Raw genomic sequence first — 16,978 nt, 5'->3', positions numbered from 1 at the left:
ATGTAATTTTGTAACAAAAAATCCAATTTTTTTATAGTTGTATCCAAACAAATTAAATTATTTAAAACATGTGATTTTAATTACAATTACCAAACAAAATAAATCATGATTTGTTTTATAAATTCTCTTAATTAAAAGATATCAAAATCACTTTTATTTTAATTTGTAACAAAACGGGCCATGAATTATTATTTTTAAAAGAGGTGGTTTTTAAAAGAGGTGGTCATGATAAAAAAATCTATAAATTATTGAAGTCGTTTTTTTAATTCGTAACAAATTTACATTTACTAAAATTAAACTTTATGACGTACATGTGATTTTATCTGATCATGTGTTTCTAATAAAAAACATTGATAAATACATTTCACTTATGAATAATATAAAAAATATAGGAGAGACATATTATACCGATACTTAAAAAAACACAGGGAAAAAAGGAGTAAATATAAAAGAAAAAAGCACAAGACTATTTCTCACTGATACATATTTTTACATCCAAATTTATTCAATTATATCCAATTGAATGATCACAAATAACATAACTTTAGGAGAGTTACAAAATCTTTCTCATTTATAAATTATACACGGGGTTAGTATTTATTATGAGAAATACAACTACTTTACATAAAATTACACACCTTCAAGATTACTTCTTTTGTATAAATGATGTTCATATGTTTTTTGGTTTATCTTAATGTCATATTATAAAATTATTATTTTTAATCGTTATTCATTATTAATCATTATATCCTTTCAAAGAATGGTTATAAAAAAAACACAAGACAAACGTTACTCTCTAATTAGTTAGACACTAACTAATATTGTCGTACAAATCATACATGGGACAACAATCAGTTACATATTAATTAGTTAAATTGTTTTTTTTATGTATTGTATCTAGGCATGGCAGCAAAACCCATGCCCGAGTACCCATCTGAATCAAACTCAATTTAACGGGTTTTTCCCGGCTTTGACTCGGTTTGAGTTTTTCCCGATTTCAAAACACGGGCACGAGATGAGTTACAGAGATATAGGTATACCCTCCCCGAACCCGTACCCAAACTCGTCCCGAATGTAGAAAATCATTTTATTGCCCCCTTTTATATAAAAAGAAACTCAAACCATATATCATTTCAGTCACACAATCAGAGTCTTAGTCAATCAGATGACTATCACTTCTCAGAGTTCTCTCTATTCTCCATCACCTTAGCCATGATCTTTCATCGTCATTTCTTTGCAGGATAATGCATTGCAACATTGCATATGAGGTAGAAAAATACTTCTATTTTATTAAAAAAAGAAATTATCCATTGCGTTAAAACATGTGATTTTAATTACAATTACCAAACAAAATAAATCATGATTTGTTTTATAAATTCTCTTAATTAAAAGATATCAAAATCACTTTTATTTTAATTTGTAACAAAACGGGCCATGAATTATTATTTTTAAAAGAGGTGGTTTTTAAAAGAGGTGGTCATGATAAAAAAATCTATAAATTATTGAAGTCGTTTTTTTAATTCGTAACAAATTTACATTTACTAAAATTAAACTTTATGACGTACATGTGATTTTATCTGATCATGTGTTTCTAATAAAAAAACATTGATAAATACATTTCACTTATGAATAATATAAAAAATATAGGAGAGACATATTATACTGATACTTAAAAAAACACAGGGAAAAAAGGAGTAAATAAAAAAGAAAAAAGCACAAGACTATTTCTCACTGATACATATTTTTACATCCAAATTTATTCAATTATATCCAATTGAATGATCACAAATAACATAACTTTAGGAGAGTTACAAAATCTTTCTCATTTATAAATTATACACGGGGTTAGTATTTATTATGAGAAATACAACTACTTTACATAAAATTACACACCTTCAAGATTACTTCTTTTGTATAAATGATGTTCATATGTTTTTTGGTTTATCTTAATGTCATATTATAAAATTATTATTTTTAATCGTTATTCATTATTAATCATTATATCCTTTCAAAGAATGGTTATAAAAAAAACACAAGACAAACGTTACTCTCTAATTAGTTAGACACTAACTAATATTGTCGTACAAATCATACATGGGACAACAATCAGTTACATATTAATTAGTTAAATTGTTTTTTTTATGTATTGTATCTAGGCATGGCAGCAAAACCCATGCCCGAGTACCCATCTGAATCAAACTCAATTTAACGGGTTTTTCCCGGCTTTGACTCGGTTTGAGTTTTTCCCGATTTCAAAACACGGGCACGAGATGAGTTACAGAGATATAGGTATACCCTCCCCGAACCCGTACCCAAACTCGTCCCGAATGTAGAAAATCATTTTATTGCCCCCTTTTATATAAAAAGAAACTCAAACCATATATCATTTCAGTCACACAATCAGAGTCTTAGTCAATCAGATGACTATCACTTCTCAGAGTTCTCTCTATTCTCCATCACCTTAGCCATGATCTTTCATCGTCATTTCTTTGCAGGATAATGCATTGCAACATTGCATATGAGGTAGAAAAATACTTCTATTTTATTAAAAAAAGAAATTATCCATTGCGGGGATGGGACGGGGATACCCGAAACTGTCGGAGCAATCGATGAGATTCGATTTCTTATCCACGTTGGGTATGGGTAAGATAGCGGGTAAGTATATGCTAGTAGGGTATGGGGATGGGGAAGGTAAACGTTGTCCGCACCCGCCCCATTGCCATGCCTAATTGTATATTCTAAACAATAGTGAGATTAATTATAATATACTAATTATAATTTGATATAAGAATCTTGCACGATATACATTTTATAAATTCATATAAAAATAAAAAAATGATAAAAAAATTACAAATATTTTTCAATGATATATAAAAATCATGGGGCTTATTAAAGTTCCCGTTATCATTATTGTGATTTTATTATTTATAATATTTTCACATATATTTAGTTTACCACTTTATAATATTTAATAACAACTATTTCAATGTTTTTATTTTTATCTTCATCTTTATCATTAATTTGTTCATATTTCTCAATGAAAATAGTATTGCAAATGCGTTTTGACGCATAAATCGTGATTTAAGGATCAGCTCGTGCGGAGCACGGGCCCCATGCTTAGCACGGGTCTGTTGCTAGTTATAACAAATGAAACTAACCATGATTCTTATTTTTTAAATGACACCAACAACAATATTTATTATATTAAAATTTGTTGTTTAAGGGTATAACTATGATGATGAGAAAGTAAATATAGATATATTCATCTAGTTTGTTACACTTTTTAAATGATAAAGGAGAAAACTGAACTATAGTGTTTGTTACATTATTTTAATATTTAAATTTATTCTTATCAATTTGTTACACGTTAGTATTGAAAATTGAGGGAATTTTTGGAAATAGAAAAAGTCAGACCAAAAGAGCTGAAAGGAGTTGTTTTCTTTATATATAGTATAGATTTTAAAAAATTATTAAATTATTGAATTTTAATATTATTTTATTTTCATTCGTAACAAACAAGCCCTACGGGGTTCGTTACAACTTTAGAAAATTTTTTAAAGAACATTGTATTCGTTTATGATAATGTTTTAAAAAAATCAGGTCCAACAAAAAAAAATCTAAAAGCATCTTTAAATGAAAAGAGATTATAGAAACTTTTGAAAAAATATAAGAGAGGGAGAAAATAAGTATAAAAAAATGAAAATAATTTTGTAACAAAAAACCCCTTTTATATAGTTGTATCCAAAAAAAAAATTATTTCAAAGAAGTTTTTGTTATTACGATAGACAAACACAAAATTGATTATGCTTTTTTAAAAAAATCTCTAAAAAATGATCTCTAAATGATTTTTTTCTGAATGAAAATAATCTATAAATAATTGAATATCAAAATATATTTTTATTCTTAAAAATATCAACCTTAGTTTGACTACATTTAAGATAGCCTTAAAAATATAGGCTAACTAGTTCCTTGAAATTAAACCCAATTCTTCAACCCCTATGCAAACACTCCCCCATACTCCAAGTAACCCTTGAATTTGGTGCTCCTTGAATCTATGGATCCTTGATTACCCGTGCACCCCTTCGAACTCTTCACTCAAGTCTTTGATGCTACATCTGGTAAATGAACCCCCTTCGACTTCAAAAACGGTTAGAAAGACCCCCCAGTCCTTTGGAGGTGGAATGAGATTATTCACTTCCTTTGAAGCCTTGATTAAGCCCAATCAATCTTCTTGAGAGAACCAACTTACAATCCCTACTAGCACCATAGCAAATCAATGCGAGTCAATGTACAAAGTGATTCTAAGAAAAAAGTGTTTAATCTTGAAGAATGTATGAACAATGAGTTTTTGAGACCTAGAGAGAATAGTTGCAAATGATTCAATGAATTGGGTGTTATGAGGTAGTGAGTATATATAGAAAAGGGTGGCAAGAGCAAAATTTCGGCCAAAAATAACATATTGAATCGATTCACTTAATGTGTGAATCGACTCAGACGATTAAGTGACAAGGTAGATGAGCTATAGAGATTGAATAGATTTAGACAGGATTTGAATAGATTCAAAAATCCCCGGATGAAGATTGATACGCATCAGACATAATTTGAATAGATTTAAAAATGCCCAGATGAAGATTGATACTATTCAAATTATTTTGAATCTATTCAACCAAAGTCATAGAGGTTTTTGAATCGATTCAAAATAATTTGAATCTATTCACTCTGATGCTAGTCATAAAAATTTGAATCTGTTCAACCAAAGTCAGAGAGGTTTTTAATCGATTCAAAATAATTTGAATCTATTCACTGTGATGCTAGTCATGAAAATTTGAATAGATTCAACCAAAGTCAAGAAGGTTTATGAATCTAATCAAAATAATTTGAATCGATTCAATCATCACAAAGGAGGATTCTGACACACAAAAATGAAGTTTTCTATACAAGACACCGCACAAGACATTAAGGGATCACATGACTCAATGAGACAAGGTTTGCTAGGTGCTTTAACAAATTTCTAAGCTAGAACTAATCAAGATAATGAACAACAATAAACAACCTAGCTATCTAAACACCATCAAAACATAAACTAAAGAAATAAGCAATATCATCATCAAATAACCTAGCCATCTTAGACATCATCAAAACATAAACCAAAGCAATAAGCAATCTTATCTTCATGGCTTTCGCCGTTCGTTCTGGTGGTTACCACTGTGTATGAGAAGTTCTAAGACTTAGAGTCTGTTTTTTATTGTGTCCTTGGGGAGAAACCGTCAACGATAGGTTGTACCTTAGTTCATAAGCTTTTGATCTGTTGCCACCGGAAAGGGGTTTCTCCGTCATGGGCGAGGTGGTTTTACCATAGGGTCACCTTTCTCGCGAAAAGTTGCTGTCTTTTCGCATTTTCCCTCCAATCTATGATTCTATGGAATTGTTGGGAGGAAGTCTAATTGGATGGTATTATCCGAAAGTTGCTGCGTGATGCTAATGATTTCACATCCCTCCTTTTTGATTTCTTCAGCAGGTTGCAAACACGCACCCAGGCAATGACATCTATGATTCTATGGAGTATGTGGAAAAGTAGAAACTCTAAATTATGGGAAGGCAATGACACTCCCTCATCATCGATCGTTCAACGAGCGCATAATTCACTTCATGAATGGCGTTGTTTACAAAGAGCAAGACAGCCCAACCAGAATATACATCAGGATGAGCTCTGGATTAAACCCCCTCCTTCTAGTTTAAAATGCAATGTAGAATGCACTCTCTTCAACAACAATACCATGACAGGGCTCGAGATCTGCTTTTGAGACTCTTCAGGGGCCTTACGTTTTGGATTATCTAAGTATTCTCTATATACTTCTTTCCGTTCAGAAGCCAAGGCTCTAAGCCTTCTTGAAGCCTTAACCTTCGCCGACAATCATGGCATGGAGTCTATCATATTTGAGTCTGATTGTAAGCTAGTTGTTGATGCTATATATTATTTCCACCTCTACTCCTCTTAATGAGTTTGGATATATAATCTCTAGATGTAAGACCTTATTAGCATCCCACAATAATTATTTTGTGCTTTATGTCAGGAGGCAAGCAAATAGGGTAGCTCATAACATAGCTAGAACTTCCTTATCTCATCCTAGCCCCAACCTTTTCCATAATATACCTGACTATTTGTCTCCGCTATTTTTTACCGAAATGAATTAATCTTGCCTTTGCTAAAAAAATAAAAATAGGTCTTCTAAAAAAATTCTGGTGCCACGTTTTTCTCTTCCTATATTAAAATGAAAATTTTTGGTAGGCAAAGTTTGTTATTTTGATAGAGCTTACGACGAGAAAACAACACGAAACAGAATCCAAACGTGGCTAGCTAAGTCATTATTTCGTTACCTTTCGTTGATTTTTGTTATTAGCTATCGAGGCTGCTTCATCTGATCGTTCAATGATGAAACAAACATGGGTAACCTTCATCAGAATCCTGAAATCACTCTTTTTCACCTTCATCATAACCCTAAAATCACTATTTGTCTCCTCCGACCCACCATCGCTTCCCTCTCTCCCGATGGATCTCGTGGAAGAAATTTTGTGTAGGCTTCCCGTCAAGCTCCTCTTTCAACTTCGATGCCAAAGTAAGTCCTTCAATACCCTAATTTCTAATTCGAAATTCGCTGGGAAACACCTTTCCATGTCAAACATGTACTCCAACCATTTCATTTTAACGTACTCACATGAAACACGATCAGAATCAAGGGTAATCTCTTACCCATTTCACTCCATTTTCTACCCACGTTACTCCATTTTTAACTTCATCGTTAAACCCACTGAATTAGAATACCCTTTCAACAAAGAATACACTATTACTTGTGGTGCTTGCAATGGAATTCTTTGTTTAGCTAAGAAACCACACCCCGATGCTAAACTAACTGATGTCCTTTTGTGGAACCCTTTAATTAAAAAATTTAAATTATTGCCTTCCTTCAATTACACTCCAAGAGACATATATGCTCCTATATTTGGCTTTGGATATGATCATGTATTTAAAGTTTACAAGGTACTTGCTGTTTTTAATTCTGGTGTTGGGGTTTTAAAACCTCGGGGAATGGTTCATACTGTTGGTACTAATTGCTGGAGATTAATTAACGGGGAGTTCCCTCGTCCACATAAATATAATGGAACACTGAGATTCGTGAGTGGTGCGCTTCATTGGATACCATATAAGCATGATTATACTCGTAGTGTTGTTTCTTTTGATTTGGTCACCGAGTCGTATAAAACACTTTTGCAGCCCAACTATGGAGTGGAAGATGTTGATAAAGTGTATTTGGGTGTCTCGAGGGATTGTTTGTGTATCTTTGCATGTGCACAAACATTTTTTGATGCTTGGCTGATGAAGGAGTACGGAAACGAAGGGTCTTGGACTAAATTGTTTTGTGTTTCTTACATTGAAGTAGATCCTTTCTGTAATGTATCTACCACCCGCCCAATATGGATTTCCGATGATGACCAAGTGTTAATGGAATATACATCCCATGGATGTTTGGCCATTTATGATTTCAAAAATGGTACTTTTAAGTTTCCAAAGATTCAAAATATTAATGGTGCTAATGAAATATACATTCCGGGGATGCGGGATAATCTTACAGTTTGTGTTGAGAGTTTGATATCACCTTGTTTCTAATATGAGGACGTCAATGTGGTGTTGGGTGGCTTGAACTTTAGACTCGATTTCATTTATATGTAAATTTCCGTCTATGTTATTTATTTTATTTTTGTTCTAATTAGTAGTAACTTTATTTATCATTGTTTATTGATGGTCGATTGAATATGTAGCTTGAGAAGTTGCTATGTTATTCTCAATTATTAGACAATTAGATTCATTGATTCTCCATTGCATTATCGTTTATAACTATGTGTTGACTTGGATGGTTTGTGATATGATTTTAATGTGAGCAAGTTATGCATTTTTCCAGTTTTATTTTCTCATTCAAAGCAGAAGTAAAATGTGTGTTCGTGTTATATTTGATACTGAACCAAAATTGATTCTTGCTTGTATGTTCCTAAAATGTATGATTTATATTTCTGCTGCTTGTAAGTTTCTATAGTATGAACTTGCATATCTCTAAACAAGAATATTTTTTGTTATTATAATATGATTGGATTTCTAATCCAAAGTTTGCTATTAGAACACAAATATTTTTCTTATACTGCTCAGCAGCACACTATATGAGAGAAAATCTATTCTAATATAATTTAATGTGAAACTAAACATGCTTTATGCAAAACTAGATGCAGAGTTGTAACCATGAAATTTTCTGTGTAAATAACTTCATTTGAATTCATTCTTAACCATAAATTTTTCAGTTTTAAGTATCTTCTTTCATACAAACAGATAACTACCTTCTCAAATGTGAGTCAAATTTGCTTGAAAACGTGTATAGACTCCTGTTAGTTATTCTGGTTTTGGTTTTGTCAATGGTATTGAAGTGTTATCTGCTCCTGAAGATTATGTTGTAGATTATGGAGCTATTTTTGTTGGTCCTTTTGGTGTTAGGGAATACAAGAATCTTTCTAATGTTTTAGAGAACATGGATTCCTGATAAGGATTTTCTGGTTTTTAAGAACGCAGCTATTTTTGTAGATTAATGTTGGAGGTGTGAAATTAACTCCTTTTAATGATACCCTTTAGAGAACATGGATTCCTGATAAGGATTTTCTGGTTTTTAAGAACGCTGCTAAGACGGTAGTTATTGTTGAAGAAATATCCTTTTAGTTATTGTTGTTTTTCTAGTTTGTCAGAAATACGGGAAGAAGATATCTTTACGCATGTTTGGGGGGAGTCGCTTAGTAGAATGTCTGAAGGGACAGCTAATCCGTCTTCCGGTTTGTGTGGATATTTTGTCTTGAAAATTGCTTTTTCTGATATACAATTAGCAACTAACAATTTTGATGAAAGTCTAGTTTTCTATGAGTATGTCAAAAAAGATCCACTCAAAGATCGGTGCAGCTCGAGGTCTACACTATCTTCAAACTGGTTTCACACAAGGAATCATCCACCGCGACATTATTATTATTATTGTTGTTGTTGAAGAAAAACCTCAGTTTTATTTTTCAGCCATATATTTTTTTTTTGGATCGGAAAAATATATTATAGCACTTGAACTAAACACAAGTCGAGAAATATAGGCCAAAACATCAATAGACAATGCAGAAGGCCTGCAGACAAGGGAAACAAACACAACAGCTGCAGAGCACAAACAATACTATAGAAAAAAGCTCCAAAATGCAGAAAACTACAATAACTGATACACAGATTAAATTAATTTGCTTAAAAAATAAACCACCGAGACCAAACAGCAGGCGAAAACCAGAATAATAAACTTTGAATCAATAAAAAATGAGAAACCGCTAGGAACTGAACACCAATTCTGCAACTATCCCAAAACCACCACAAATTTGCAGCAAAAACAACAGTTTGCAACTCAAACCAATGAACCGACACTACCTTTTAGTTATCATAATGCTAAGTTTTTTTAATAACTAAATTTAATGCCAAAACGACAGCAGAAATATGGTTCGAGCATAAGTACTTGATAAGTGGGGACAATCCTTATCTTATAATCCAATTTCATAAGGTTGAGTGAGGTCCAACCCAAAATTCTAAGACTATAGATACAAAAATGAGAGAACATCCTTCAAAAAAAAGAAAAAGAAATGAGAGAACAGTAACCAATGCCTTGGTTTAATAACTAAATTTTAATTCTAATTTTAGAATATCAAATCACAAAACAAATCATCCAAAGCAAATCCATAGTTGAGAACTGTTGTATTTTTATAAGATATATTTCAAAAGTTAATGCAATTAAATATTTTTTTATGCTCATTTAACTTTGTTTACTGAGTCAAAGGCTGTTACATTTTATTCCAAACGTTCCCAACTTGAAAGCTATTATTATTAAGGTTTTATATTTGGCATGACAAAGTCAATTTTTGACTGGTAAAAAATGTAAAAAACTATGATGCACGTTCTTGTTATTGTGAGTAGCGCAGAAGTTTATAACAAACAGGAGAAAACTCTCTTTTTCATTGTTTACTCATCTGTACCACATAAAAGGAAAATCCCCTTTTTATTCTTCAACTCACATATTAACCTTTTAATTTTTCAGAGTCTCACACACAACTCGGGGTTATCATCTTCCTGAAAATATATTCTTGTTAGTTATGTATCCTCGATTTTAATCGAGAAGGGTCTGTTAAATCCTGGGGGGTTAGCGTATAATTACGTGAAAAATCCTTAAGGACAGCGCGATCAGCGCGTCTCAGACTATTCATGGTTTGTTCGTTTTGCAGGTGTTTATTTGATTTGGTTTGATTTGGTTGTCAGAAAGGTTGATAGAGTTGTGTCGGTGACATAATTATACAACAACATCAAAACAGATAAGTTTACTTTGAATTCTTCCTTGATTATTCTTATTAACACACAAATTGATTCTTATATTTATTTGTAGAGATAATTTATGCCTAAATTTACAACAAGAACTATATAAACGGTAAGGCATGATTGGAGAATGAACAAATATAACTATCTAAATAAAATCACTAGTAATAAGACAAATATTAAATAAGTAGCATAAACGAAAATTAGCATCAATAGAGTCTAAAGGTCAAGCCACATATCACCATATTGACATCCTCAATTTAGAAACAAGGTGATATCAAAGTCTCGATGCAAATTTCAGGGGTAACCCAACCATCGACATTTTGAATCATTGGACCCTTCAAAGTACCATTTTTCAAATCATAAATAGTCAAATTTCTATTTCTTTGTTGCGGTGACGCATATCCCATTAACACTTGGTCATCCTCAGAGATCCATAGTGGCTTGATATTTGGACAACGTAAAGAATCTTCCGTGTAATAAAAACAAAACAACTTAGTCCAAGACTCTTCTTTTCCATAATCCTTCATCAGCCAAACACTAGAAAACTTAAGATTATGCTTAAATATACACGAACAGTCATTCGCCAATTCAAAAGAAACAATATTATGAGTATTATCCCTCGATGGAATCCAATTAAGCGAACCACTCACAAATTTTAGTGATTCATCAATACCATCTGGGAGAGGTAACTCCCCACGAATCGTTCTCCAAGAATTAGTACCCATAATCATTCTTGGAGTTTTAAAACCATTATTACTTGAAACCAGTATTAATTTTGAGATTATTAGTTTTAGAGATTTTATAAAAAAAAAAATTAGAATCTATTTGGCTATTTTGAGATTAAAATTTATTTTGTGTTTGTTTATTGAAATAAAATCAATTTTTTTAAAAAAAAAATTAGTTTGTTTATATACAACTAAATAATATGATTTTTTTCCCTAAAAATAAAATAAAATGAATTCTTCGTTAAAAAATCATCTAAATCTTTTGATAGTTATTTTATCTCCCCTCTAATTAAGATCTTCTATTACAAAAGACGCAAAAGTGTAAAAATATATTAAGGTGTCAAATGATTATGATTGACCAAAATTTTATTTTTGTTGGCTATTAAAATTCATAAGTATAGAATAAAAGATTATTTGGGAGCGAGAAATGAGTTATCATGATTCAATATTAAACTGTTTACGTTTTTTTGCTTTTTGCTTTATCTGATCTGCTTTAAGGGTTTTGGCTTAGTCCCCCTCTTGTATATTTTTTCCCCCTTTATTAATAAAATTTATTTGAGTTTAGCAGCAGAGGATGGGTTCTTCGAAGTGTCAATCTAGTTGAGATGTTGTTGCTTCCCTTGATGCATGTCCTTGCTCTGGCTTAGCAAAAAAAATTAATAATCTACAGTTTTGTTGTTTCTGGCTCTTTGAATACTTGGGTAAGCTTGTTTTTTTTGTTGTTTCAAGATCTTTGATATTTAGGTGTGAAAAGTGAGTTAATATGAAAAAGTTTGTTTTAATTGACACTTTTTTTAGGAAAATTCAAATTATAAACATAGAGACAATGGATGGAAGAAATAAAAAACTCAAAAGGGTAGAATGCTTTTTTTTTTCTTTTGAGAAACAAAAGAGTTAAATATTGGTAAGTTGTTAAATAATTACAAGGATGCATAGTTTCGTAGTTCTTCTCAAAGAAAGTTTGGTGCCACGTTTTTTCATTTTTTAATTAAAAGGAATCATTTTTAGGCACTGCTAGTGCTATGTACAGCGAAGTTATTTTTCTCGAAAAACAGTTTTTGTTATGTGGATAATTTTGTTTTAAAAGTGAATTAAGTAAAGTTTGTTTGTTTTTCACGATTGTTTGTTGTTCTTCACGATTGTCTCCCATAGTTTCTTTTGTTAGAGCCATCCACCGTGTGCTTCTTTGTAACGATGAAAGAAACATTTGTCAACTTTATCAGAGCTCTAAAATCACTCTTTCTCATGATCATCATAATCATCAGAACCCTAAAATCACTACTTATCTCCTCCGACCCACCATCGCTTCCCTTTCTCCCGTTCCATCTCGTGGAAGAAATTCTTTGTAGGCTTCCTGTCAAGCTCCTCATTCAACTTCGATGCCAAAGTAAGTCCTTCAATACTCTAATTTCTAATCCGGAATTTGCTAGGAAACACCTTAGCATGTCAAGCATAGCCATGGACCGCCACCGCCTCGTCTTAATCGACTCAAATCATAGGTTAAGCTCAAGCCCAAGGGTAATCTCTTACCCACTTCACTCCATTTTCTACCCACGTTACTCCATTTTTAACTCCATCGTTAAACCCATTGAATTAGAATATCCTTTCGACAAAGAATACATTGTTAATTGTGGCTCTTGCAATGGAATCATTTGTTTAGCTATGGAACAATACTATCCTCCTGAAACAACTGATGTCCTCTTGTGGAACCCTACTATTAAAAAATTCAAATTATTGCCTTCTTTCGAAGAAATTATAGGAGACTACTACGGTTTATTTGGCTTTGGATATGATCATGTATTTGACGTTTACAAGGCGGTTGCAATTTTTTTTTCATTTAATGGATTTCTCAAAATTCAAGGAATGGTTCATACGTTGGGTACTGATTCTTGGAGATCGATTAACGGGGAGTTTCCTCCTCCATATTACTATCAATCGCTGAAATTCGTGAATGGTGCGCTCAATTGGATTCCACATGAGAAGAATTATACTCATAGTGTTGTTTCTTTTGATTTGGTGACTGAGTCGTATAAAAGTATTTTGCAGCCTAACTATGGAGTGGAAGAAGTATATGAAGTGATCTTGGATGTCTTGAGGGATTGTTTGTGTATCTTTGCAAGTAGACTAAAGTTTTCTGATGTCTGGATGATGAAGGAGTACGGAAATGAAGGATCTTGGACTAAGTTGTTTCGTGTTCCAAACATCAAAGACAATAAATTCTTTAGTGCAACTACCACCCACACATTATGGCTTTCCGAAGATGACCAAGTGCTAGTGGAATATACAATTTGGCGGAAACTTTTGGCCGTTTATGATTTCAAAAATGGTACTTTTAAGTTTCCAAAGATTCAAAACATCAATCGTGTGGCTAGCGCTGAAATTTACGTTGAGAGTTTGATATCACCTTGTTTCTAATGTGCGAAAGTCAATGTGGTGTTGTGTGGCATGAACTTTAGACTCAGTAGTAACTTTATTTATCATTGTTAATTAATGGTTGATTGAATTCGTAGCTTGAGAACTTGCGATGTTATTCTCAATTATTAGACATTCGATTTATTGATTTTCAATTACCGATTATATACTTCACAACTGTGTGTTGCTTTGGATGATTTGTGATTTGATTTTAATGTGATCAAGTTATTCATTTTTTTAGTTTTTATTTCTCACTCAAAGCCGAAGTAAAATGGGTGTGCGTGTTAGATCAGTATGTCGTTTGAAAATGATTTGTAGATGGGTTGCTTTGAATGTGAATTTTAAATCTGAGAAACTCCTTATATTCTGTTTTATCTGTGGAATTATTGTGCAAAGATCATTATCTTTGCTGCTTGGTCCCCTCTATACGACACACATATGTTGCGCGCACAAGTGCACTCAATCTAAGTATAACATAAGCAATGTGTACCACCATCAATGGTATAATCACATAAACTTGGTTAAATTTGCTTGTAAGAAAACAGTTAATGATTCATAATAGAAATAATTGATGATTGTTTACTTGACTTCTATTGACTCGGAATAACGTATTTAGCAATGGCTTTTCTGTGTTGTTGCTGCATTATTCAACCATTCATGAATTTTGATCCATGGATTGTTGAAATAACTCCAATTCTGCTCTCAATTATTCTCATTCTTGGATTTCATTGTTCAAAGGTTTCCAATTATTTTATGTAGTGAATCAATATTTGTCTATGCTATTACTTTTACTTTTCAAACATTTCGTTCCATCAATGAAAAGTTTTCTTTTTTGGATTTCATTTGAAAGCTTAACCCGATTATCGCATGGGTTTTTTCTCTAGATTAACTTAAGCCTTTTGCGAAACAACATTGCAGAATTACAACAGTGATAATTGTTCAGAATTACACTCACACCACTGACTATGCTCCATTTGCTAAATCCGACTAAGATTGCACCACTGCCACTTCAACCTGGCGGTGCACCGCCACTGATTCTGACATCACCATGCGTGAAAAGATGTTCTTTATAAGTTGGAACAACTTTCAGCATATCAAGATTTTACTTAAAAAATTGATAATCCAACAAATTGTTGCGCCAACTTTCACAATTTTGTTAGTTGACATAATGTTAGCTTATTTCAGAAAGTAATTTTAAAATTCAAATTCAAATTGACAAAATTCCATCAGAACAATGAGATCTATAACATGAATGACGCAGGATACCTATATTGTTCATAAGAAGGATTTGTACCATTTTTCTCCCAAATTTTTTATTTTTGGTTTAAGTTTTGGTTAACCATGAAAGATCTGTGGATTCTTGAAGAAGTTCAGCATGGGTTCATTCGCCTCAACCCTTAGAGGTTCACAATATGGCTGTGAATAATTTGATGATACTTTTGATTAATTCTGATTTTGCTTTTGTCAATGGTACTTTTAATTTCTGCTCCTGAAGATTTTGTAGTAGATTATGGAGCAAGATTTGATGGTACTTTTCGTTTTAGGGAATTTAAGAACCTTTTTTGCAATGTTTTAGAAACTATTCATTGGATTAATGTTGGAGGTTTGAAAATAACTCCTTTCAATGATGCAGAAAGAAGGCATGAATCAACAGATCGCACCGGTTAGTGTTTATTTCACTGCGTCCCTATTCAACATAACATGGAATATTTCAGTGGCTTCGATTGGTGTTTGATACTTAGTTCGGTTGCATATTTGTGATATAGCTAGTCCTTTTCAAAATTTGCTATTCTTTGACATTTATATCAATCGATGTTTTTCATATAAAAATGTTCCGCATATATAGTTAGTGCTTATTCCTAGGTGAATGTAACTCCTAGGAAGAAAAAGCTGTTGGTGTTGGTTGGTTCAATTGTTGGAGGAAATGTTGTTTTACTTTTAGTTATTGCTGTTTTTCTAGTTTGTCAGGAATGCAGGAAGAAGATACCATGACCAAGGACAGTAGGAAGTGTAGGATGGATGCCTTTACGCGTGTTTTGAGGGAGTTCGCTTAGTAGAATGTCAGAAGGGACTGCTTATCCGTCTGCTGGTTCATGTTGATATTTCGTCTTGAAAATTTCCTTTTCTGATATACAATTAGCAACTAACAATATTGATGAAATTCTAGTTATAGGATCTGATGGATTTGGTATGGTTTACAAAAGAGTGTTAAGTGATACTGTCAAGAGGGGCATTCCAAAGTGAAATATCATTTTTATCCAATATTCGACATCGGCATCTTGTTTTGCTAATTATATTTTGCGAAGAAATTTGACAAATGATACTTTTCTATGAGTATGTCGAAAAAGATCCACTCAAAGATCATATATATGGTTCAGAAGGACTTCAACCTTTGTCTCTGAAGCAGCTTCTCGAGATATGCATCGGTGCAGGTCGAGGTCTACACTATCTTCAAACTGGTTTCACACAAGGAATCATCCATCGCAACATTAAATCTACCAACAGTTTGCTCGAAAAAATTAGGTTGCTAATGCTAAGGTTGCTGATTTCGGACTTTCAAGATCCGGGCCTTGTATTGATGAAACTCATGTGAGAACTAATGCGAATGGTAGTTTTGGTTACCTTGATCTGGAGTATTTTCGAAGGCAACAAGTTACAAATAAATCAATGTTTATTTGTTTGGAGTTGTCTTCTTCGAGGTTCTTTCTGTTCAACTTGATAGGGAACAGATGAATTTAGCATAATGGGCTCTTAGATGGCAGAAGAAGGGTATGTTGGAACTATCAAGGAGAGCTCATTGGAAAAAATTGGTGAAACAACAGAGAAATGTTTGGATGAAAACGACGTTGATAGACCATCTATGGGGAATACGGCGTTGATATCAAGCAGTGAAGATAGAGATAGAAACTCTATTAGGATCTGCTTAGATATTTTAAAATGAGAAGAATGGGAATGAAATAAAATGAAATAGTGTGGAAATAATGTAACAAAATTTTCGTTCTATTGTTTGACTATTTGACGTCGAAACAAAACAAAATTCCGATTCCAGTCTTGCTTATGTAGTAAAATGCTTGACATGGGAAATAAAGATACTACGCAGTACCTGTGCTTTCATAATTTTTATTTGCTTTTAATTTGTTTCCATTATATTATTTTTCTTCATTAATCTTGTTTCCATCTTTCTGATTGGGGAAATTGATATGTGCTAGGGTTGGACCATATGAATGTTCCATAGATGAATTAGAGAGAAGGCTACATGGCTAACTTAAAGAGAAGATTATTTTCATGATAATTAAGTCAAAATTACTTTTTTTAAAAGGTATATAGAATGATGAATGTAAGATATTTTCAAAATATAAGTTAGGACTGTTAGATTATTCGAATGTGTAAATATTTTTCAGTCATAAGCAAGACT

General features: G+C 32.4%; 3 protein-coding genes and 1 pseudogene across 3 annotated transcripts; 3 read left to right on the top strand and 1 right to left on the bottom strand.

Annotated features, from left to right (window-relative positions):
• Positions 1-6,430: 6,430 nt before the first annotated feature.
• LOC146915101 (F-box/kelch-repeat protein At3g23880-like) lies at positions 6,431-7,882 on the top strand. Its single transcript, XM_085717661.1, has one exon. The coding sequence runs from the start codon at positions 6,431-6,433 to the stop codon at positions 7,664-7,666; it is 1,236 nt and encodes a 411-aa protein (XP_085573787.1). The 3' UTR covers positions 7,667-7,882.
• A 2,801-nt stretch (positions 7,883-10,683) lies between these two features.
• Positions 10,684-11,151, bottom strand: LOC146915100 (F-box/kelch-repeat protein At3g23880-like). The gene has a single exon (XM_085721237.1). The coding sequence runs from the start codon at positions 11,149-11,151 to the stop codon at positions 10,684-10,686; it is 468 nt and encodes a 155-aa protein (XP_085577363.1).
• Positions 11,152-12,345: 1,194 nt separating this feature from the next.
• LOC146915099 (F-box/kelch-repeat protein At3g23880-like) lies at positions 12,346-13,713 on the top strand. The gene has a single exon (XM_085717663.1). The coding sequence runs from the start codon at positions 12,346-12,348 to the stop codon at positions 13,564-13,566; it is 1,221 nt and encodes a 406-aa protein (XP_085573789.1). The 3' UTR covers positions 13,567-13,713.
• Positions 13,714-14,975: 1,262 nt separating this feature from the next.
• Positions 14,976-16,978, top strand: part of LOC146915095 (putative receptor-like protein kinase At5g24010) — a 45,849-nt pseudogene continuing 43,846 nt past the window's right edge.

The sequence above is a fragment of the Medicago sativa genome, chromosome 6 (assembly GCF_051527215.1).
Source record: "Medicago sativa cultivar Bolivia chromosome 6, Bolivia_mono, whole genome shotgun sequence".
Taxonomy (NCBI): Eukaryota; Viridiplantae; Streptophyta; class Magnoliopsida; order Fabales; family Fabaceae; genus Medicago; species Medicago sativa.
Note: the sequence above shows the minus strand (reverse complement) of the source record. Positions and strands in the feature narration are given on the sequence as shown.